The following is a 24,994-nucleotide window of genomic DNA, read 5'->3' as shown; positions in this document are numbered from 1 at the left end:
GAAAAGACTGGAAAATCAAAATATTAGTAGTGGTTGTCTGACTTGGGGTATTCAGTTTATAGATGATTTTTTTTCTTCTTTATGCATTTCTTTTCAAAATTTTCTACTATGAATGTGTATTAATATATACTTTTAAACAAAAAGGCAAAATAAAAGTTATGTGACAAGAAACAAGGAATGAAACAAAATGAGGGGAAGTAGACATCTCTCAGACCAGTACTAAGGCCATTTTTCCCCTTTGCATTGCTGAGAGGTTGTTGTATATGATCTTAATAAATATATTGTGAGAGAAACTGGGCTTGGTGGCTCACACTTGTAATCTCAGCACTTTGGAAGGTTGAGGTGGGCAGATTGCTTGAGGCCAGGAGTTCAAGAGCAGCTGGCTAACATGGTGAAACCCCATCTGTACTAAAAATACAAAAATTAGTCGGGTGTGGTGGCATGTGCCTGTAGTCCCAGCTACTCAGGAGGTGAGGCAGGAGAATAATCTGAACGCAGGAGACAGAGGTTGCAGTGAACTGAAATCACACCACTGCACTCCAGCTGGGCAACAAAGTGAGTGAGATTCCGTCTCAAAAAAAAAAAAAAACCTTGTGAGAGGCCAGCCTCGGTGGCTAATGCCTGTAATCCTAGCACTTTGGGAGGCCAAAGCAGGAGGATCACTTGAGGCCAGGAGGACTAGCCTGGGTAACATAGCAAGACCCTGTCTTTACAAAAAATTTAAAAATTAGTCAGGTGTGGTAGTACGTGCCTTTCATCCCAGCTACTTGAGAGGCTGAAGTGGGAGGATCACTTGAGCCTGGAGGTTGAGGCTGTAGTGAGCTGCCTTCACACCACTGCAGTCCAGCCTGGGAGACAGAGCAAGACCCTGCCTAAAAAAAAAAAAAAATCCTGTGAGACAGAAAGTATCTTTGGAGAAATTGAAACAGAAAGAGAATGTGATTTTCTAAAGATTATATGGTTAATTAATTTAGCTAAGACTAGAAGCTAAGCCCCGTGATAGCTAATCTAATATTATTTTCACTGTGTTTTTAATGTATTTTCTATAGCTGGTATTTGATAAGATATTAAAAGCTTCTTTAGGGCCAAGACTGTAATACTCATCTTCATATTCCCTTTAGTGCCTAGCTGCAGGTGCCTTGACCATAGCAGATACTCAGTAGGTATTTTTAATTGAATCATTATTGACCAAAATTAGTAAAGGATACAAAAATAAAATAGATTTTTATGAAAGCAAACAGGCTGTGATACCAAAGTTTTTGGAAGGCTCATTACTTTTCCACCACCACGTCTATTTCTCTTTTCCTATCTTCCTTTTTCCTGTAGGTAATTCATAACATTTCAAACCCTTTTTATTGCCCACCTTTTCTTGGGCTAAATAAAGGAAAACTATTTCCAGCACTTTTGCCATTTTCAACATCAAAAAAATCCTATAACATGACTTTTTTTAAAGGCTTTTTTTTTTTTTTAAAGAATATGACCTAAGAGTTTATTTTGATATGGCATAATTAGGAATTGGGAGAAAATTTCTAAACTATTGACATATTGAGTTTTGGAGGTATTTTTATGTATTCTAAATTACTTCATATTAAAAATATATAGAATTTAAATTCTGAATACTAGAATAGCACTGAGGAAGTGTCTGCCAGATTTCCAAAAAGCCAACTTTAATGTTAGCATCAATGTTAGTCATAATAAACTAGAGGTTTATAAATTAGGTTTATGAACAGAATAAAAATATTCTGTACTGTGTGCCTTTGGATTTAAGAACATTGGATTTTCTTAACAATCAGTAATTTTTTTTATTATTATTATTAACAGAGAACCTTCAGAATGGGATCATGTGAGAGAGCAGAGATTTGTGGACTGATGAAATTAGCTATAATTTCGATTTCTAGTTCTGGCTGAGCCACTAGCTAGTTGTATGACTGGAGCTCCCCCCCCCACCCCCCACCATACGTTTTAGAGAAAGGAAAGTTATAAAATTAGGAATGTGATTTTACATGTGTTATTAACTTTCTGGAAGGGGTTGGGTTATAAACTCTAAAGATTTTAGTTCTAAAACATCACATTATTTAAGTAGAGATAATTTAGGAATCGTAGGTATTTCTTCCAGGATATCAGAAAGCAAAAGGTTAGAATACCAGAGTATTAAATGCAAGCTACAATGTCAAGTACATTAGAGGACCTGAACTGTAGATCTTCAGTTTGCACTTCAGCTATTGGCATTTGTGTGAAAAGCTATAGTCAGTTGAATAATATGAAAAGAAATGCAGCTGTGCACCAGCACTGTCCCACGCGCCCCTGCAGGCGTTGTCCTCTGTGGGCAGGAGCACTAATTGAGGGCAGTGGGACTCTGCAGCGCACCCGGAGCTGAGCCTAGCTGGGTCTTCTCCTAGTCCTGCCACAGGCTAGCAGTCTCAGCAGTGCTAATGCTAGTGGGCAGCCCCAGGTCTCCCTCCCTCGTCTCCACCATCCCTGCTCTGCCAATGCAGGAGAAGTTCCCCTCTGATATGGTTTAACTGTGCCCCCACCCAAATCTCATCTTGACCTGTAGTTCCTATAATCCCTATGTGTTGTGGGAGAGACTTGGTGGGAGGTAATTGAATCCTGGGGGTGGTTACCCCTATGCTGCTGTTCTTGTGATAGTGAGTGAGTCTCGTGAGATCTGATGATTTTATAAAGGGCAGTTCTTCTGCACACACTGTCTCGCTTGCTGCCATATAAGACATGCCTTTATTCCTCCTTCACTTTCCACCATGATTCTGAGGCCTCCCAGCCATGTGGATCTCTGAGTCCATTAAACCTGTTTTTCTTTATAAATTACCCAGTCTCCGGTATATCTTTATCAGCAGCATAAGAATGGACTAATACACTCCCCCTCATCTACTTTTCCATCTGGCTTGTGGGGATAGGATGAGCCAGGCTCCAGAAGAAGACAGAGGCTAGGTAAGGAGAAAAGGGAAAAGGAAAAAGACTTCAGAGAGGAGGGAAGAAAAGGGAGTTGGGGGCCGTGGGTTGGGAGGTGGATGGAGAAACGGGAGAGAGTTAAGGAGTCAGTATGAGGAGACTGGGCTAAAGGAGGAGGCAACACATCTGCCTCCTGACAGATCTCTCCCAGCTTGTCCTGCAGAGGTGTAAGAGAAATGCAGTCCATTAACTGTGAGGATGCACCTGCTTTCTTCAGATGTGGAGTTTCAGGTAAGGAAGCCAGAGTCAGACCCCGTAAACTAGTCCATTTCCGGACAACTGCCTTTCTGCTCCAGGGCTTATCGCCCGGAAGACGAAGCTGCCTCCCCACACTCCTAACTTCTGCCCACCCTTCCAAAGTCCACTGTGCTTGAGACAGTCATGTCACGTTGGCCTTGCTTTTAAAACACCCTAAAGCATCTTTGTTTTTAAAGCTTTATTTTGAGAATATTTCTTAGTCATCTTTTTTCTTTTTTGTTATTACTGAATTTAAACTTGTTAAAATTTATCAACAGAACTGATCTGACGTGTGCATTTGGATAACTTTGTGTGGTTTTGGAAACGCAGTTTAGTTGTGTGTTTCAGTGACTGCATGTCCCTGTGCTGAGCTCAGTCTGTGAGTTCCCAAGAGCATCCACACTGCCTTAGTGCTATGGAAGTGAGGCCTGTGGGGACTGCAGCCATGATCCTGACCTACAAGAACCTTAACTATTACATGGTAAAACAAAACTGAGGCATGTAATGATGGCATAAACAATTAATATTAAACTGTGTGGTTGACTTCACTGTACTGAAGATTGTGAATCACTCCTCTTTTGTTTTTCTTTGTCATTTTTAATAGTCAGCCCAGATCAATAGGTATTAGTTTCTGAAAGCCAGCTTCTTTCGTAAGTGCTTAGAAAGCATTAGGATAATCGTGAGTTGCATTTTATCTTTTAATGTGTGAAAGTGTTGAGACTTTTTAGTTCAGACTGTTCATTTAAGCTGGATGTTTTTTCTTTTCAGTTCACTTTGCTAAGCTTATATACCTAATTTTTATTCCTACATCTGTTTCTTCTAGAAATAGTCTAAATCTAGATTTCTGTTTCCTCATGAGTCTGACTTCCATGCTGAACACTCCACTGAAACTGCTTCTCCTCAGACTGCAAATGACCTCCTCTTTGCTGAATCCAGTGGTTACATTGTAGTTATTATAAACGATCTTTCTTTTGATGTGATGATGTTGACCACTTACTCTTATGTTCCTGGAATTCATCTCTCCTTAGTTGCTGTGATACCAGTCTTTCCTCTTTTACTTTTTTTCTGCCTTATAATGGCTCCTTCTCAATCGTCTTGCTCGACTCCCATTCCTCTATTTTTAAAATATTGTTATTCTCCAGTGTTTGTTCCCCAACCAAATCCACCTCCAACTTGTATTTCTCAGGTCAGACTGCTTTTCTTAGCTTCCGGCCTATAATAGCCACATATTGGATGTTTGTACAGAGTTGTGGGTGCCCTCCTCACCAGTGTCCACCCCCTCGCCTGGCCATATCTATTATATTACCTTGACGGTTCGCCAGACCATCCGTCCTCCACCTCCCCACTGTGTTGCCAGTACCACTTTAAACCATGCCATAGATTCCCTGTCCTGGACTTCATGCCTGAGGGTGTCCCATTCTGGCTTTCAGCCTTGCCCTTCCATGTGGGGCTCAGGATTTCATAGGGCCAAGGGGATGTGCACACCCTGGCCTCCACCCTCTAATCTTATGCACTAGCTACACAAGACCCCAAAAACAGTCCTTACAACAAGCCTCTTTCCCAGGCCTGCTCTTCCAAGAGTAGGCTGCATCCCTGCTGTGTACTTCCTAGGCCTAAGGGATAGCTAAGGGGCAGCTATTTGGAGGGAATAGATGGAGCTTAGATGGAGTTTGGACCTTCAGCTCCACATGTATATATGCAAAGCCCAGATATATAGACCAGGGCCAGAGGTCAGAAGAGAAGAAGGACTTGCAGAGACCTCTGTCTGTATTCTTGTCATAGGCAACATAAGCATAGGGGCAGGCCAAACCATTGCCTTCTTTTTCTTTATATTCCTGCTACAGTGCTGGTAAGTGACGCTTCACCTGCTTTTTAGGGATTCTTAAGGGCAAGGGCTTTAGCTTTTTAATTTTACATTCTCATTTGCCTATCACAGTGCCTACCCAACACATGGTGACTACTCAGTATATGTTTGTTGACTTCAGTAATAAATGCATAGTTAACATTTTATAATTATATTTTTTCCTTTATTATCATTTTAAAGAGGTTATGGTAATGTTCATGTGATTTTATGATGTCTTAGGGTCAGTATTTTTCCAGAAAAAAATGTATCTCTAATTTTGCATTCCTATTAAATGGAAAAATTAGACTTAATATATAAGCAGAATTTTATTTTTAAATATCTTTTTATGAATTTATTTCATAAAATGGGGTTTGTTAATGGTAGGTGGTAGAAAATAGTGTCAGGCAAACATGAAAATCTTGATACTACAGATTACTGTAACATCACAGTCCCCAGTACAACAGTGCTTATGACCAGTTATAACACATTAGAAACTGCTGAACCCTGAGGGATGCTAGGATAGAAGTGTCAGAAGGAGCAGGACTGAGTTCTGGAAAACTACAAAGTGCTGGGAGGAGTGGGACTGGGTTTCCCTGCCAGGTTTCTCATGAATTCAGAAGCTAACTAGTTCTCCTACTGAGCTTGTTTATGAAGAGTGGTGTATGATGACTTTTAATGCAAAAGCATGTAATTCTCTAAAATTGGAGTAACTTTACACCACCACATAAGCTTGTTTTAATTCCTGAGATGATTTTTAACTATAACCTATATGCCCTAGATTGGCCTCCCAAGTTCAAGGACCTTTAAATCAAGAACCCATCTGAAGTGTCCCTGGTGCTATTCCTTCTTTGGATACTATTTTAACACATACTGTGTCGCAGTGAGAAATGTTCTGGTCTAAGAGTCGAGTAAACTGGACTTGGATGGCCCTTACATTATCTGAAACTCACACATTCTCTGACTCTTAGGTTTGCTGCTTGGATAATAGTCTATTTGTGATTCCACTGAGAAGTATCAAAGAGTTCAGCCATGGGAATAATTTGAGTTTTATTCCTTAACTATGAGGAGCTTCTTTCTTTCTTTCTTTCTTTCTTTCTTTCTTTCTTTCTTTCTTTCTTTCTTTCTTTCTTTCTTTCTTTCTTTCTCTTTCTTTCTTTCTTTCTTTCTTTCTTTCTTTCTTTCTCTTTCTTTCTTTCTTTCTTTCCTTCCTTCTTTCTTTTCTTTCTTTCTTTCTTTCCCTTTTCCTTCTTTTCTTTCTTTTCGTTTTTTCCCTTCCTTCCTTTCTCTTTTCTTTCTTTCTTTCCCTTCTCTCCCTCCCTTCCTCCTTTCCTTCTCCCCTTCCCTTCCTCCCTCCCTCCCTTTCTTCCTTCCTTTCCTCTCCTCTCCTCTCCTTTCCTTTCCTTTCCTTTTTTTCTCTTTTTTTTCTTTTTTCTTCTTTTTTTTTTTGAGACAAAGTCTCGCTCTGTTGCCCAGGCTGTAGTGCAGTGGCACAATCTTGGCTTAGTGCAACCTCTGCCTCCCAGGCTCAAGCGATTCTCATGCCTCAGCCTCCTGAATAGCTGGGATTACAGGCATGCGTCACCACGCCCAGCTAATTTGTGTATTTTTAGAGAAGGTGGGGTTTTGTCATGTTGGCCAGGCTGGTCTTGAACTCCTGGCCTCAAGTGATCCACCCACCTTGGCCTCCCAAAATGCTGGGGTTACAGGCATAAGCCACTGTGCCCAGCCAGGAGTCCTGCTTTCTTATCAGTCTTTTTGTTTGTTTGTTTTTTATTTATTTCTTCCATGTTCTTGTTCTACCCTTAACATTTTTAGACATAGTAAAGTTTACTCATTCCAAGCCTTCTTCTAGTTGACAGGAGTCTAATACCTCATAAAAAGTATCAAGTATCAAAGCAGTTACTTTATGAACCATCACACATTGTCTCATTGTTGTGCCATCACAGGTAATGATTAAAACCACTTAATGATGTTATTGCTGGAACATTTCTATAATAAAACTGCTGTGGGACAGCTTGGGTTCCACTGACTTTTGGAGGAAGTAAACAGTTTAAATTGTTTCTGTCATCTAGAAAATAATTCCCCTTACACAGGGAGATTTTTAAACTCAATTTTAAATTGAGTTTTTTAAATTTAGTAATATCAATGACACTTGGAGCTATGTTGCCTTCATGTAATTTTTCCAACATTATGAAGCTATGGGCAGCCCTAATTCACATATTTCACTTCCCACTCTTGTGTTTCTACATTAGGACACTTCCTCTCCCCATGTGCTTATTTTTCTCTTCTGCGTTCAGAAAACTTTTTTTTCTCTAACTGGCTTAAGATGGCAGTTTAAAAAAAGAGGATTTGAGACACACATAGTGCTTAGAAAGCAAAACAAGCGGAAGAAAAAGATGAGTTCATATCATGAAAATGTCACATGTACTGTCCCTTCCCTTTCCTCTACCTCCAGGGCAAGAGAGGTTGACATGTCTCCCTTTCTTGCCTGTGCTTTCTTTGGACTTCTGGCCTCTTTTCTACTTCAAGGCAGCTCTTAAATGTGAACATGTATATTGGGGGTGGGGGAGCAATAGAAGAAAAGAGTTGGCCAACAAGGAACAGGAGTGCTAAGTAGAATATTGGGAAAAGGTCAGCAAGAGAACAAATGGAATGGAAAAAAGGAAACTACTTTTCATTAATCCTTACAATTTAAGTCAGAATCGGAGTATAAGAACTGGAAGGGACTTAGTGATCCTGTCATTACAGTACCCTAACCTAACAGATGCTCCGTAAATGCATATTCAACTTAAACTGATCTCATTTCACGAGGAAGAAATGGAACCCCACAAAGTTAGGTATTGTTCAGGGCTAGCTCTGAGCTCAGCTGGAACCCAGGTCCTCCAGTTCCTCAATGACCTTTTCTATTAGAAGATACTTCAATGACTCTTTCATTTTTTGTATTTCCACTATTTGGCAAAGAGTGGGTATGAAATGTTGAGCTCAACTGTAAGGCTGTTGGCACTTAGTAGGTCTGTTAATGAGTGGCAGTCTAGTAGAAGGAGTATGGATTTTGGAATCAGACCTGGATCTAAATTTCAGCTCTGCCTGTCAGCACTTGGGCAAGTTTCTTAATCTTTCCGAACCTAGGATTTTTCATCTCAGTAAATGGGGATCATAATAGCTACCACTTAGTGTTGTTATAACAACTAAATGAAGCAAGGTTCTAAGTACTTACAAGAAGTACTTAGTTTGATGTGTGGCACAAATCATAGGTGACAGTAAATATTTGTGAAATGAATAAATGGTAACTATTACTATGTTTGATCTCCCTCATAGGGAGTCAACATACCTTTTTTAGAAGGTAAATCAACATGTCTTTTAGGCATGTCATATTCTTTACAGATATGTATACTTATTGACATAGTTAAAAACTGCTGTTTGGCTCATTTCTTTTTGTCTTAGAGAATGCCTGTTTCAAATACCTCACAGCCTTTTAATTTTTAAATTCCAGATTAATTCATGGAGGACAGATGTTAAATGGATTGGCAGGTCCAACTGTAATGAATGCAGCACCATTTCTCTCCACGACGTGGTTTTCTGCAGATGAAAGGGCCACAGCCACAGCTATTGCATCAATGCTCAGTTATCTTGGGGGAGCATGTGCATTTTTAGTTGGACCACTTGTTGTTCCAGCTCCCAATGGGACATCACCTCTTCTCGCTGCAGAGAGCAGCAGGGCACATATTAAAGATCGCATAGAGGCTGTGTTATACGCAGGTAATTTGAAGTTTATTTTCTTCTTGTTATACTTTGTCTTTTATCTCAATCATCTTCACTCTACGTTTTGTATACCAGACACCTTCATATGAAATACTTGAGAGGACTAATATGTAAACTTACATACACTGTGCATTCCTTATCATATGATATAGAGATGCTTAATTAAAACTTAGCACTCTTCCTGGGAAGTTAAATTTTAAATTTATTATTGCCACATGGAGGGGTATTTCTTAATTTAGTCTTTTTGTCTATTTGCAGTTAAGCACTGTATAACACATTTTCTGTGTCCTCTGTAGATATCAGGATAGAAAACGTCGTGATTGACAATAACCATTTGTTAAACATCTATCTGTTGGTAGATGTTAAGCCCATTTTCTCCCTTGTAGTTTCTCCATTATTGGCCATGTTCTGTAACCTTATTTACCTTGATCATCTACAGTTTATCCTCATTTCCTACTCTCTGTATGTTTAGTCTGTTATTCAGGGATACTGACCTTTCTAAAATATTCTCTTTGAATTATTTTATTTCTAGAGTCGAGCCCTGGTCCACTCTTATAGTATAGTCTCCTACAGATTTTCATAGATATAGCCCCTCTCTCCATATGCCTGTTTATTATTTCCTCTGCATTCAGGAAACTTTTTGTAAGTGTTTACTATATGCCAAGCACTGTGCTAAGCACTAGGAATTGGTAAGGTCAATGATGAGACAATTGTAATACAAACAAAGATATACAGAAGTTGGGAGACCTAACTTGCCTGGGTTTGTAGGGAAGTTGAGGGGGGAGGATAGGCTTCAACAAGAATGTAATAATTAAAGTTAAGAATTTTGTAGGAGTTCACCAAGTGTTTGAGTGGTTAGTGTATTCCATACAGAGGGAACAGTAACTGCAAAGGCAGGGAAGGTATGAGAGAGCTCAATATGTCTAGGGAACTGCAAGTAATTGAGTATGGCTGGAGTGGTATAAATGTTTGTGTTTGGGTATAGGTAACAAGTGGCAGAAAATGAGACTGGAACAATAAGGGACCCAATTATACTGAACCTTGTTTTAACTTCTTTGTTCACTTATCAATTTCACAAACATGTTTTGAACGCCTGTGTATCTGTCACTATGCGAGTCACTGAGATAGGCATGGTTCCTGGTGTAACAGAACTTACAGTGTTCTGAATGGTACAGACAGGTCAACAGTTATAAAATAGAACAGTGAGTATTATAAACCAAAGGCCTACAATTGCTCTAAGAGCTCAGAAAGGAGCATCTAACCCAGATTTTGGAGGTGAAGTAGAGCTTCCTGGAGATGCAGCATCTAAATCAGAGTCTGAGGAATGAGAGAATGATGGTTAAATACAGCAGGCAGGAAGATTACACTATGGAGAAGAAACTTAAAGGAGAAGCCCGATGAAGGGAGACACCCTGGTACATTCAAGCCCAGAGTGGCTGAGATCTGGTGAGAGCAGTAGTAGGTGAAGCTAGAGAGGAAAGCAAGCCCCACGCAAACCGTCTAAGCAGGGCTGAAGGGTTTGAGGTTCACCATATTGTAGGCAAAGGCCACACTCTGAAGAATTGTACATCAGAGAGTTATTTGATGACATTTACATTTCAAAATATGGTTTAGAGGGATTAAAACTGAAAGCAGCAGTATATAAAGCATTTCACCTCCTTTACACAACTTACCCCTTTTAAAGAAAAAGTAAAAATGTAAAAATGAGTAAATAAAACTGAACGCAGGTGAAACGTAAGTTTTAAACTTTATTTTGGTCATGTTATTCTTTTTATTGAAAACCTAAGCAGTTACTGTATTTTTTACATGATGTTAACCACTGTTAAGCATGTGTCAATGGAGTACATGCAGCTCATGGTTCCCATGCAGTCAAGCAGAAGCCCCTGCTCAAAGTCTCCCAGTTACTTCTTCATTGCTTTCCTGTTTGCCAATCTGCCTTTCTGAAATACTGCCCCATGACTTAATTCTATTCAAAATACTGTGCTAGGATTGTCATTTTAAAAAGTTAAAGATTCTTAAATTATTCCCGACAAAGGTAACATAAGAAAAGTAAACTACAGATCCAGATCTCAGATGAGTATAAACAAAAAGTCCTGAATAAAATATGAGCAAACCGGATTCCAGCAACATATATCATAAAACAGTTGCTATACCATAACTAAATGGGATTTATTCCAGCAATGCAAGGTTGGTTTAACATTCAAAACTCAATTTATGTAATATATCAGCAGATAAAAGGGAAAAAAACATGATCACCTTAAAAGATGAAGAAAAAGCATTTGAAAAATCCAACACCCTTTCAATGAACTAGAAACAATCAATGAATTAGGAACTCTCTCAACCTAATAAAAAGCATCTATTAGAAACCCACAAGAGGCCTGGCATGGTGACTCATGCCTGTAATCCCAGCACTTTGGGAGGCCAAAAAGGGAGGATCACTTGAGGCCAGGAGTCTGAGACCAGCCTGCCCAATATAGCAAAACCCCATCTCTACTAAAAGTACAAAACAAATAGCCGGACATGATGGCACATGCCTGTAATCCCAGTTACTCGGGAGGCTGAGGCACGAGAATCGTTTGAGCCTGGGAGACAGAGGTTGTAATGTGAGCCAAGATCACACCACTGCACTCCAGCCTGGGTGACAGAGTGAGACTCTGTCTCAAAAAACAAACAACCTACAGGTAACATCACATTTCACTTCTAGGGTTATGAACAAGACAAGGATGTCCATTTTTCCATGCCTTTTTAAAACTGTGCTGGAGGTTCTAGGCAGTATCACTGAATAAGAAAAGCAAAAGATACCCAGATTGTAAAGGAAGTAGTAAAGAATGTCTCTGTTGAAAATGATGAGATCTTGAATATAGAAAATTCTCTGCAATTCACTAAAAACTATTAGATCTAAAAAAAGAGCTTAGAAAGTTTTATGGTACAAGATTAATATGTAAAAATCAGTTGTATGTCTATATATTGGCAATGAACAATCTTAACATACAATTCAATTTGCAATAGCATCAAAAAGAATATGTTTAGGAATAAACTTAACAAATGAAGTGTAGAACGTATAATCTGAAGACTACCACTGTTGAAAGAAATTAAAGAAGACCTAAATAAATGGAAAGACATTCCGTGTTCATGTTGGGAGGTTTAATATTGTGAAGATAACCCCAAATTTATTTGCAAATATAATACAATCCCTTTTAAAATCCCAGCTGCCTTTGTTGCAGAAATCGACAAGGCGATCCTGAAGTTTACATGGAAATGCAAAGGACCAGCAATATCCAAAACAATCTTGAAAAGGAACAAAATTGGAGAACTCACACTTCTCAACTACAAAACTTATTACAAAGCTACAAGATAACATAGTACTGGCATAAGGATAGGCATATAAATCAGTAGAACAGAAATGAGATTCTAAAAAATAAGCCATTACATTTATGGTCAATTGATTTTTCAGAAGGGTCCTAAGATAATAAGGGAAAAAGTCTTTTCAGTAAATGGTACAGGAACAACTGAATATCCAAATTCAAAAGAATGAATTTGAACCCCCTCGTTAACTCAAACCTGAATGTGAGAGCTAAAACTATAAAACTCTTAGAAGAAAACTAAAGAGTAAATCTTTATGACCTTGGGTTAGGTGAAGCCTTTTTATAAAAGACATCCAAAGCACAAGTGGCAAAGGAAAAAAGATAAGTTAGACTTCATCACAATTTAAAACTTTTGTGCTTCAAAGAACCCAGAAAGTGAAAAAGACAGTCCACAGAATGGGAGAAAATAGTTGCAAATCATATATCTGATAAGGGACTTATATCCAGATTATATAAAGCATTCTTACAACTCAACAACAGAAAGACAACGCTATTAAGAGGCCGGGCGCGGTGGCTCAAGCCTGTAATCCCAGCACTTTGGGAGGCCGAGACGGGCGGATCACGAGGTCGGGAGATCGAGACCATCCTGGCTAACACGGTGAAACCCCGTCTCTACTAAAAAAATACAAAAAACTAGCAGGGCGAGGTGGCGGGCGCCTGTAGTCCCAGCTACTCGGGAGGTTGAGGCAGGAGAATGGCGGGAACCCGGGAGGCGGAGCTTGCAGTGAGCTGAGATCCGGCCACTGCACTCCAGCCTGGGAGACAGAGCGAGACTCCATCTCAAAAAAAAAAAAAAAAAAAAGACAACGCTATTAAGAAGTGGGCAAAGGACTCAGACACATTTCTCCCAAGAAAATACACAAATGTCCATCGAACACATGAAAAGATACTCAGTGTCATTAGTCATTAAGGAAATGTAAATTAAAACCGTGATAAGATACCCTTCACACCCAGTAGGATTGCTAGAATCAATAAAATGGAAAATAATAAAGTGTTGGCAAGAAAGTGGAGAAATTAGCACCCTCATACATTCCCATACATGGGAATCTAAAATGGTGTAGCCGCTTTAGAAACAGTTTCACAGTTCCTCAAAATGTTAAACAAAGATTACCATACAATCCAGAAATTCCATTTCTAGATATGTATCCAAGTGAAATGGAAACATACACCCATGTAAAAATGTATACATGAGGGTTCATAGCAGCATTATTTGTAATAACCAAAAAGTGGAGACAACCCAGATGTCTATCTACTGATGAGTGGATGAATAAAATGTGGTATATCTGTACAGTGGAATATTATTTGACAATAAAAAATAGTAAAGTACTGATACTCCAACATGGATGACCCTTGAGAGCATTATGCAAAGTGAAAGAGGCCAGTCATAAAAGACCACATATTATATGATTCCATTTATAGGAAATGTCCATAATACTCAAATCTGTAGGGACTAAAAGTGGAGCAGAGGTTGCCTAGGGCTGGGAGATTGGGAGTAATGGGTACAGAGTTTCTTTTTGGGATGTTGAAAAAATCCTAAAATTGATTGTGGTTATGACTGTACAATTCTGCTGGTAAAGGAAAAACCACTAGATTGTGCACTTTAAATGTGTGCATTGTATGTCATGTGAATTATATCTCAGTGAAGTTGTTTACAAAAATACCAATAGAGGGTCAAAGAATATGAATAAGGCAATCACGGAAGACATACAAGTGGCCAATATGCATATTTTAGGTGCTCATTCAGTATTACTAATAATTAAAATAACTCTAAATTAGAACAGTTCATTAACTTCTTATTGCTCCCCAGATTGACAAAGAATAAACAGATTGAGAACACCAAAAAAAAAGAAAAGAAAAGCAAAAGGAATCTGTTAACAATCTTGTGTTTAAAAAAATAGGAATCTTTAAATTTCTAATTGCATTAAACAGAATTATCTGTGGTTAATTGTCTTATAGGAATGTTGTCCTTTTTGCTAAGAATAGCCCTAGAATTAAAATTATCCAACTGAAAGGACCTCTAGAAATCCCTAAATTCAATCCCTTTATTGGCCTAGAAAGATTAAGGGATTTGTTCAAATTACAAGCTAATTAATGGCATAGACAGGTCTATATTCCAAGTTTCCTGACTTTTCTACTAGTGCTGTGCTTTTCTACAAAATTGTACACAGTTATCAAAAGCTGGAACTTCCAAGTGCCAGAATTATAGAGGGAAAGATTGGGATGCTAGAACCTTCCTTTCTATAATGGGGACAAATTAAGATTGTTTGGGTGTTCATTTTACTTCTGATTGTTTAATACTCTACATTAGCTACTCTTGTGTTTAAATTCTATTCTCTGTCTCTTGGTTTCTTATTTTTGGATGCTTTCTTATTCAAATTTCCCGTACAACCTGTAAATTGGGTCTATCTTACACAGCGCATCAGACTATCCTATCATGAATGAAACAAACCTCCTATCCTGTTATTTCTTACCAGTTTTTTTTTCTGAGTGCTATACTTATTAGACAATCATCCTAGACCTGTTTCACAATCTCTTTTATAGTAACGTACTGTTGGCTTTTAATATTTTCTCCATAAGGCAACATTTGTTTACTTCCTCAATCTTTTTATCTGTGTGCCATAGTACCAGCATATACATCATTGTTAGTATAACCTCTAACCAATTACTTGCTGAAATTTGTATCTTTATATATTCTTTTTTTTTTTTTAAACTACACTGAGCAATCTTGGCTAGATACTATATTTTGCTTATCTTTATGAGCCTCAGACTCAGTTGATGCTCAGTAAATATTTGTTAGATAAATGAATACCTGAGAGGCCGGGCATGGTGGCTTACACCTGTAATTCTAGCATTTTGGCAGGCTGAGACAGGACAATGGCTTGAACGACACTTGAGCTCAGGAGTTCGAGACCAGCCTGGACCACATGGTGAGACCCTATCTCTACAAACAATAAAAATAAAAATTAGCCTGACATGGTGGCATGCATCTGTGGTTCCAGCTACTTGGGAGGCTGAGGCAGGAGGATCACTTGAGCCCAGGAGGGTCAAGTCTGTAGTGAGCCATGTTCATGCCACTGCATTCCAGCCTGGGTGAGAGAGTGAGACCCTGTTTGAAAAAACAAATAAATACTTGAAGTATTCAACTTTTTGTGTGGCCTGGTTAACATTTTACCTATCTTCTTCTTTCAGAATTTGGAGTTGTCTGCTTAATATTTTCTGCAACACTAGCTTATTTCCCACCCCGACCTCCTCTTCCTCCCAGTGTTGCTGCAGCTAGCCAGCGGTTGAGTTACCGGAGAAGCGTCTGTAGATTATTAAGGTAAATATACTGAGAGTCATTGGATGGCTTTGACTGACACCTTCAAGATAACTTCAGATTTTTAAAAAATAATTTAAGATAGTAATTTTTCAGCAACCTATTAATTAGGTAGTAATTGATAAAATAGTAATTGAATATTTTAGATTTCCTACCAGAAATCTATCTTGAAAAATCACCAAAAACAAAAACCTCTGTAATTTTTGCCTTCTCTATATATCACCTATACTATTATTTGCTTAATGTTTTAAAAATCAAATATTTTATTTTTCTTAAATAACTTGATTTGTATTTGAAATTGTATGATATAAAAAATCCTATATCATACAATAGTGTCTGTGAAATCATGGATTCTATGTGTTATACTTTTCCTAATATGCACATTATTTTAATTTATTATGTATTTGTTAAGGCATATTAAAATAAGCAGGCAATAGTCAATACAAAGTGAATAAAATAAATAATATTATTCTCATATCAACTGAAATCATTTTATGTACCAGCAGTAGGATCATACTTTAAGAAGCCTAATATATTATTTATTTTTATTGGTATAACTTAAGTATAGTTAGATTAAACTCTAGTCTTAAAGGCTGAATTTAATTCTTGGGATATATAAAACACCACTATTGATTATGATTTGCAATTGGACCACTATACTTTGTCATTTGAAATTTTTTCATAGTTAGTTGTGAGGAGTTTTTATTGATTCTTCCAACAACTCTCTCTCAATTGGTTCTTTCTTTTCTTGGGTTCCTCTCCCCAAATGGTAAGTTTCTTGTGGTAAAGAAGTAGTATCTGTGTCTTTATATCTGCTGCAATAATACTGTCCAATAGGAATAAAATGGAAGCCACATAAGGAATCTTACATTTTCTGGTAGTTTTCAATAAATTTTTTTTTTAATTTATTTATTATTATTATACTTTAAGTTGTAGGGTACATGTGCATAACGTGCAGGTTTGTTACATATGTATACTTGTGCCATGTTGGTGTGCTGCACCCATCAACTCGTCATTTACATCAGGTATAACTCCCAATGCAATCCCTCCCCCCTCCCCCTTCAACATGATAGGCCCCGGTGTGTGATGTTCCCCTTCCCAAGTCCAAGTGATCTCATTGTTCAGTTCCCACCTATGAGTGAGAACATGCGGTGTTTGGTTTTCTGTTCTTGTGATAGTTTGCTAAGAATGATGGTTTCCAGCTGCATCCATGTCCCTACAAAGGACACAAACTCATCCTTTTTTATGGCTGCATAGTATTCCATGGTGTATATGTGCCACATTTTCTTAATCCAGTCTGTCACTGATGGACATTTGGGTTGATTCCAAGTCTTTGCTATTGTGAATAGTGCTGCAATAAACATACGTGTGCATGTGTCTTTATAGCAGCATAATTTATAATCCTTTGGGTATATACCCAGTAATGGGATGGCTGGGTCATATGGTACATCTAGTTCTAGATCCTTGAGGAATCGCCACACTGTTTTTCATAATTGTTGAACTAGTTTACAATCCCACCAACAGTGTAAAAGTGTTCCTATTTCTCCACATCCTCTCCAGCACCTGTTGTTTCCTGACTTTTTAATGATCGCCATTCTAACTGGTGTGAGATGGTATCTCATTGTGGTTTTGATTTGCATTTCTCTGATGGCCAGTGATGATGAGCATTTTTTCATGTGTCTGTTGGCTGTATGAATGTCTTCTTTTGAGAAATGTCTGTTCATATCCTTTGCCCACTTTTTGATGGGGTTGTTTGTTTTTTTCTTGTAAATTTGTTTGAGTTCTTTATAGGTTCTGGATATTAGCCCTTTGTCAGATGAGTAGATTGCAAAAATTTTCTCCCATTCTGTAGGTTGCCTGTTCACTCTGATGGTAGTTTCTTTTGCTGTGCAGAAGCTCTTTAGTTTAATGAGATCCCATTTGTCAATTTTGGCTTTTGCTGCCGTTGCTTTTGGTGTTTTAGACATGAAGTCTTTGCCCATGCCTATGTCCTGAATGGTACTACCTAGGTTTTCCTCTAGGATTTTTATGGTATTAGGTCTAACATTGAAGTCTCTAATCCATCTTGAATTAATTTTCATATAAGGAGTAAGGAAAGGATCCAGTTTCAGCTTTCTACTTATGGCTAGCCAATTTTCCCAGCACCATTTATTAAATAGGGAATCCTTTCCCCATTTCTTGTTTCTCTCAGGTTTGTCAAAGATCAGATGGCTGTATATGTGTGGCATTATTTCTGAGGACTCTGTTCTGTTCCATTGGTCTATATCTCTGTTTTGGTACCAGTACCATGCTGTTTTGGTTACTGTAGCCTTGTAGTAGAGTTTGAAGTCAGGTAGCGTGATGCCTCCAGCTTTGTTCTTTTGACTTAGGATTGTCTTGGAGATGCGGGCTCTTTTTTGGTTCCATATGAACTTTAAAGCAGTTTTTTCCAATTCTGTGAAGAAACTCATTGGTAGCTTGATGGGGATGGCATTGAATCTATAAATTACCTTGGGCAGTATGGCCATTTTCACGATATTGATTCTTCCTATCCATGAGCATGGTATGTTCTTCCATTTGTTTGTGTCCTCTTTTATTTCACTGAGCAGTGGTTTGTAGTTCTCCTTGAAGAGGTCCTTTACATCCCTTGGAAGTTGGATTCCTAGGTATTTTATTCTCTTTGAAGCAATTGTGAATGGAAGTTCATTCCTGATTTGGCTCTCTGTTTGTCTGTTACTGGTGTATAAGAATGCTTGTGATTTTTGCACATTAATTTTGTATCCTGAGACTTTGCTGAAGTTGCTTATCAGCTTAAGGAGATTTTGGGCTGAGACAATGGGGTTTTCTAAATATACAATCATGTCATCTGCAAACAGGGACAATTTGACTTCTTCTTTTCCTAACTGAATACCCTTGATTTCTTTCTCTTGCCTAATTGCCCTAGCCAGAACTTCCAACACTATGTTGAATAGGAGTGGTGAGAGAGGGCATCCCTGTCTTGTGCCAGTTTTCAAAGGGAATTTTTCCAGTTTTTGACCATTCAGTATGATATTGGCTATGGGTTTGTCATAAAATAGCTCTTATTATTTTGAGGTACGTTCCATCGATACCAAATTTATTGAGCGTTTTTAGCATGAAGGGCTGTTGAATTTTGTCAAAAGCCTTTTCTGCATCTATTGAGATAATCATGTGGTTCTTGTCTTTGGTTCTGTTTATATGCTGGATTATGTTTATTGATTTGCGAATGTTGAACCAGCCTTGCATCCCAGGGATGATGCCCACTTGATCATGGTGGATAAGCTTTTTGATGTGTTGCTGAATCCGGTTTGCCAGTATTTTATTGAGGATTTTTGCATCGATGTTCATCAGGGATATTGGTCTAAAGTTCTCTTTTTTTGTTGTGTCTCTGCCAGGCTTTGGTATCAGGATGATGTTGGCCTCATAAAATGAGTTAGGGAGGATTCCCTCTTTTTCTATTGATTGGAATAGTTTCAGAAGGAATGGTACCAACTCCTCCTTGTACCTCTGGTAGAATTCAGCTGTGAATCCATCTGGTCCTGGACTTTTTTTGGTTGGTAGGCTATTAATTATTGCCTCAATTTCAGAGCCTGCTATTGGTCTATTCAGGGATTCAACTTCCTCCTGGTTTAGTCTTGGAAGAGTGTAAGTGTCCAGGAAATTATCCATTTCTTCTAGATTTTCCAGTTTATTTGCGTAGAGGTGTTTATAGTATTCTCTGATGGTAGTTTGTATTTCTATGGGGTCGGTGGTGATATCCCCTTTATCATTTTTAATTGCGTCGATTTGATTCCTCTCTCTTTTCTTCTTTATTAGTCTTGCTAGCGGTCTGTCAATTTTGTTGATCTTTTCAAAAAACCAACTCCTGGATTCATTGATTTTTTGGAGAGTTTTTTGTGTCTCTATCTCCTTCAGTTCTGCTCTGATCTTAGTTATTTCTTGCCTTCTGCTAGCTTTCGAATGTGTTTGCTCTTGCTTCTCTAGTTCTTTTAATTGCGATGTTAGAGTGTCGATTTTAGATCTTTCCTGCTTTCTCTTGTGGGCATTTAGTGCTATAAATTTCCCTCTACACACTGCTTTAAATGTGTCCCAGAGATTCTGGTATGTTGTATCTTTGTTCTCATTGGTTTCAAAGAACATCTTTATTTCTGCCTTCATTTCATTATGTACCCAGTAGTCATTCAGGAGCAGGTTGTTCAGTTGCCATGTAGTTGTGCGGTTTTGATTGAGTTTCTTAGTCCTGAGTTCTAGTTTGATTGCACTGTGGTCTGAGAGACAGTTTGTTATAATTTCTGTTCTTGTACATTTGCTGAGGAGTGCTTTACTTCCAATTACATGGTCGATTTTGGAGTAAGTACGATGTGGTGCTGAGAAGAATGTATATTCTGTTGATTTGGGGTGGAGAGTTCTATAGATGTCTATTAGGTCTGCTTGCTGCAGAGATGAGTTCAATTCCTGGATATCCTTGTTAACTTTCTGTCTCGTTGATCTGTCTAATGTTGACAGTGGAGTGTTGAAGTCTCCCATTATTATTGTATGGGAGTCTAAGTCTCTTTGTAAGTCTCTAAGGACTTGCTTTATGAATCTGGGTGCTCCTGTATTGGGTGCATATATATTTAGGATAGTTAGCTCTTCCTGTTGAATTGATCCCTTTACCATTATGTAATGGCCTTCTTTGTCTCTTTTGATGTTTGATGGTTTAAAGTCTGTTTTATCAGAGACTAGTATTGCAACCCCCGCTTTTTTTTGTTCTCCATTTGCTTGGTAAATCTTCCTCCATCCCTTTATTTTGAGCCTATGTATGTCTCTGCGTGTGAGATGGGTCTCCTGAATACAGCAGACTGATGGGTCTTGACTCTTTATCCAGTTTGCCAGTCTGTGTCTTTTAATTGGAGCATTTAGCCCATTTACATTTAAGGTTAAGATTGTTATGTGTGAACTTGATCCTGCCATTATGATATTAACTGGTTATTTTGCTCGTTAGTTGATGCAGTTTCTTCCTAGCCTCGATGGTCTTTACATTTTGGCATGTTTTTGCAATGGCTGGTACCAGTTGTTCCTTTCCATGTTTAGTGCTTCCTTCAGGGTCTCTTGTAAGGCAGGCCTAGTGGTGACAAAATCTCTAAGCATTTGCTTATCTGTAAAGGATTTTATTTCTCCTTCACTTATGAAACTTAGTTTGGCTGGATATGAAATTCTGGGTTTAAAATTCTTTTCTTTAAGAATGTTGAATATTGGCCCCCACTCTCTTCTGGCTTGGAGAGTTTCTGCCGAGAGATCTGCTGTTAGTCTGATGGGCTTCCCTTTGTGGGTAACCCGACCTTTCTCTCTGGCTGCCCTTAAGATTTTTTCCTTCATTTCAACTTTGGTGAATCTGGCAATTATGTGTCTTGGAGTTGCTCTTCTCGAGGAGTATCTTTGTGGCGTTCTCTGTATTTCCTGGATTTGAATGTTGGCCTGCCCTACTAGGTTGGGGAAGTTCTCCTGGATGATATCCTGAAGAGTGTTTTCCAACTTGGTTCCATTTTCCCCCTCACTTTCAGGCACCCCAATCAGACGTAGATTTGGTCTTTTTACATAATCCCATACTTCTTGCAGGCTTTGTTCATTTCTTTTTCTTCTTTTTTCTTTTGGTTTCTCTTCTCGCTTCATTTCATTCATTTGATCCTCAATCGCAGATACTCTTTCTTCCAGTTGATCGAGTCGGTTACTGAAGCTTGTGCATTTGTCACGTATTTCTCGTGTCATGGTTTTCATCTCTTTCATTTCGTTTATGACCTTCTCTGCATTAATTACTCTAGCCATCAATTCTTCCACTTTTTTTTCAAGATTTTTAGTTTCTTTGCGCTGTGTACGTAATTCCTCCTTTAGCTCTGAGAAATTTGATGGACTGAAGCCTTCTTCTCTCATCTCGTCAAAGTCATTCTCCGTCCAGCTTTGATCCGTTGCTGGCGATGAGCTGCGCTCCTTTGCCGGGGGAGATGCGCTCTTATTTTTTGAATTTCCAGCTTTTCTGCCCTGCTTTTTCCCCATCTTTGTGGTTTTATCTGCCTCTGGTCTTTGATGATGGTGATGTACTGATGGGGTTTTGGTGTAGGTGTCCTTCCTGTTTGATAGTTTTCCTTCTAACAGTCAGGACCCTCAGCTGTAGGTCTGTTGGAGATTGCTTGAGGTCCACTCCAGACCCTGTTTGCCTGGGTATCAGCAGCAGAGGCTGCAGAAGATAGAATATTTCTGAACAGCGAGTGTACCTGTCTGATTCTTGCTTTGGAAGCTTCCTCTCAGGGGTGTACTCCACCCTGTGAGGTGTGGGGTGTCAGACTGCCCCTAGTGGGGGATGTCTCCCAGTTAGGCTACTCAGGGGTCAGGGACCCACTTGAGCAGGGAGTCTGTCCCTTCTCAGATCTCAACCTCCGTGTTGGGAGATCCACTGCTCTCTTCAAAGCTGTCAGACAGAGTCGTTTGCGTCTGCAGAGGTATCGGCTGCGTTTGTTATTGCCTTGTCCCCAGAGGTGGAGTCTACAGAGACAGGCAGGTTTCCTTGAGCTGCTGTGAGCTCCACCCAGTTCGAGCTTCCCAGCAGCTTTGTTTACCTACTTAAGCCTCAGCAATGGCGGGCGCCCCTCCCCCAGCCTCGCTGCTGCCTTGCCGGTAGATCACAGACTGCTGTGCTAGCAATGAGGGAGGCTCCGTGGGTGTGGGACCCTCCCGGCCAGGTGTGGGATATGATCTCCTGGTGTGCCTGTTTGCTTAAAGCGCAGTATTGGGGTGGGAGTTACCCGATTTTCCAGGTGTTGTGTGTCTCAGTTCCCCTGGCTAGGAAAAGGGATTCCCTTCCCCCTTGCGCTTCCCAGGTGAGGCAATGCCTCGCCCTGCTTCAGCTCTCGCTGGTCGGGCTGCAGCAGCTGACCAGCACCGATTGTCCGGCACTCCCCATTGAGATGAACCCAGTACCTCAGTTGAAAATGCAGAAATCACCGGTCTTCTGTGTTGCTCGCGCTGGGAGTTGGAGACTGGAGCTGTTCCTATTCGGCCATCTTGCTCCGCCCCCCAATAAATTTTTAAAAGTCAAAAGCATATCAAGCATCTTCTCTGACCATAGTGGAATAAAACTAGAGATCAACTCCAAAAGGAACCCTCAAAACTGTACAAACACACGGAAATTAAACAATCTGCTCCTGAATGATTTTGGGGTTAACAATGAAATCAAGGTGGAAATTACATTCTTTTGACATGAACCATAATAGTGATATAAGTTATTAAAACCTCTGGGATACAGCAAAAGCAGCGCTAAGAGGAAAGTTTATAGCACTAAATGCCTACATTGAAAAGTCTGAAAGATTACAAATTGACAACCTAATGTCACACCTCAAGAAACTAGGGAAACAGTAACAAACTAAAACCAAAGCTAGCAGAAAAAAAGAAAAAACAAAGATCAGAGCAGAACTAAGTGAAATTGAAACAAAAAATACAAAAGATCAGTAAAACAAAAAGTTGGCTATTTGAAAAGATGAACAAAATTGATAGCCCATTAGCTAGATTAACCAAAAAAAGAAGATTCAGATAAGCTCAATTAAAAATGAAAATGGAGGCATTACAGCCAACACCACAGAAATACAAAAGATCATTCGAGACTACTATGAACACCTCTATTGACACAAACTAGAAAATCTAGAGGAAATCGATGAATTTCTGGAAACATACAACCCTCCTAGATTAAATCAGGAAGAAATAGAAACCCTGAACAGACCAATAATGAGCCATGAGATTGATTCAGTAACTTAAAAATTGCCAGCCAACACATATACACCATGGAATACTATGCAGCCATAAAAAAGGATGAGTTCGTGTCCTTTGTAGGGACATGCATGCAGCTGCAAACCATCATTCTCAGCAAACTTTCGCAAGAACAGAAAATCAAACACCGCATGTTCTCACTCATAGGTGGGAATTGAACAATGAGATCACTTGGACATGGGAAGGGGAACATCACACACCGGGGCCTATTATGGGGAGTGGGGAGAGGGTAGGGATGGCATTGGGAGTTATAACTGATGTAAATGACGAGTTGATGGGTGCTGACGAGTTGATGGATGCAGCACACCAACATGGCACATGTATACATATGTAGCAAACCTGCACATTGTACACATGTACCCTAGAACTTAAAGTATGATTAAAATAAATAAATAAATAAATAAAAATAAAAGCAAGCAATAAAAAATTTATATATATTAATTTGAAAAAAAAATTGCTAACCAAGAAAAGGCCATGGTCAGATTGGCCAGATGGATTCACAGTTGAATTCTACCAGACTTTCAAAGAAGAATTGATACCAATCCTACTGAAACTATTCCAAAAGATTGAGAAAGCAGGAATCCTCCCTAACTCATTTTGTGAAGCTATCGCCCTGATACCAAAACCAGATTGAGAAAGAGGGACTCCTCCCTAACTCACTCTATGAAGCCAGTGTCACCCTGATACCAAAACCTGAAAAAGACATAACAAAAAAGAAAACTACAGGCCAGTAGCCTTGATGATCATAGATACAAAAATCCTTAATAAAATACTAGCTAACCGAATCCAGCAGCACATCAGAAAGACAATACACCATGATCAAGTGGGTTTCATACCACAAATTATTTAAAATAAGCATGTCAAATGTGATATATCACATAAACAGAATTAACAACAAAAACAATATGATCATCTTAATAGATGCAAAAAAAGCATTCATTAGCATCTCTTTATGATAAAAACCCTCAACAAACTAGGCATAGAAGGGACATACTTCAAAATAAAAGCCATACATGACAAACCCACTGCCAACATCTTACCAAATGGGAAAGCTTGAAAGTATTTCCCCTGAGAACTGGAACAGGACAAGGATACCCACATTCACCACTTCAGTTTGAAATCACTGGAAGTCCTAGCCAGAATAGTCAGGCAACTGAAAGAAATAAAAGGCATCCAAATTGGAAAAAGAGGAAGTCGAACTATCACTGTTTGCCAATGATGTGATCATATACCTAGAAAACCCTGAAGACTCTTCCAAAAGACTCCTAGATTTGATAAATGAAATCAGTAAACGCTCAGGTTACAAAATCAGTGTACACAAATCAGTAGCACTGCTCTACACCAACAATGAGAAAGCCAAGAATCAAATGAATAACTCAATCCCCTTTACAATAGCTGCAAAAAAATTAAAATACCTAGGAATATTCTTAACCAAGGAGGTGAAATATCTCTACAAGAACTACGAAACACTGCTGAAAGAAGTCATAGATGACACAAACAAGTGGAAACACATTCCATGCTCATAGATTGGAAGAATCAATATTGTGAAAATGACCATACTACCCAAAACAATCTACAGGTTCAGTGCAGTTCCTGTCAAAATACCAATATCATTTTTCACAGAATTAGAAAAAAAAATCCTAAAATTCATATGTAACCAAAAAAATCCAAATAGCCAAAGCAGTCCTAAGCAAAAGGAACAAATCT

General features: G+C 38.9%; 1 protein-coding gene across 1 annotated transcript in view; it reads left to right on the top strand.

Moving 5' to 3' along the window:
- Nucleotides 1-24,994, top strand: part of SLC49A4 (solute carrier family 49 member 4) — an 89,440-nt gene that overhangs the window by 22,961 nt on the left and 41,485 nt on the right. Inside the window, exons 3-4 of the mRNA XM_011722091.3 lie at nt 8,544-8,809; nt 15,367-15,496. Of these exons, the coding sequence (XP_011720393.2) occupies nt 8,544-8,809; nt 15,367-15,496 (396 nt within the window). The remainder of the gene's footprint in view (nt 1-8,543; nt 8,810-15,366; nt 15,497-24,994) is intronic.

This window comes from Macaca nemestrina, chromosome 2, assembly GCF_043159975.1.
Source record: "Macaca nemestrina isolate mMacNem1 chromosome 2, mMacNem.hap1, whole genome shotgun sequence".
NCBI classification, from domain to species: Eukaryota; Metazoa; Chordata; class Mammalia; order Primates; family Cercopithecidae; genus Macaca; species Macaca nemestrina.
Note: the sequence above shows the minus strand (reverse complement) of the source record. Positions and strands in the feature narration are given on the sequence as shown.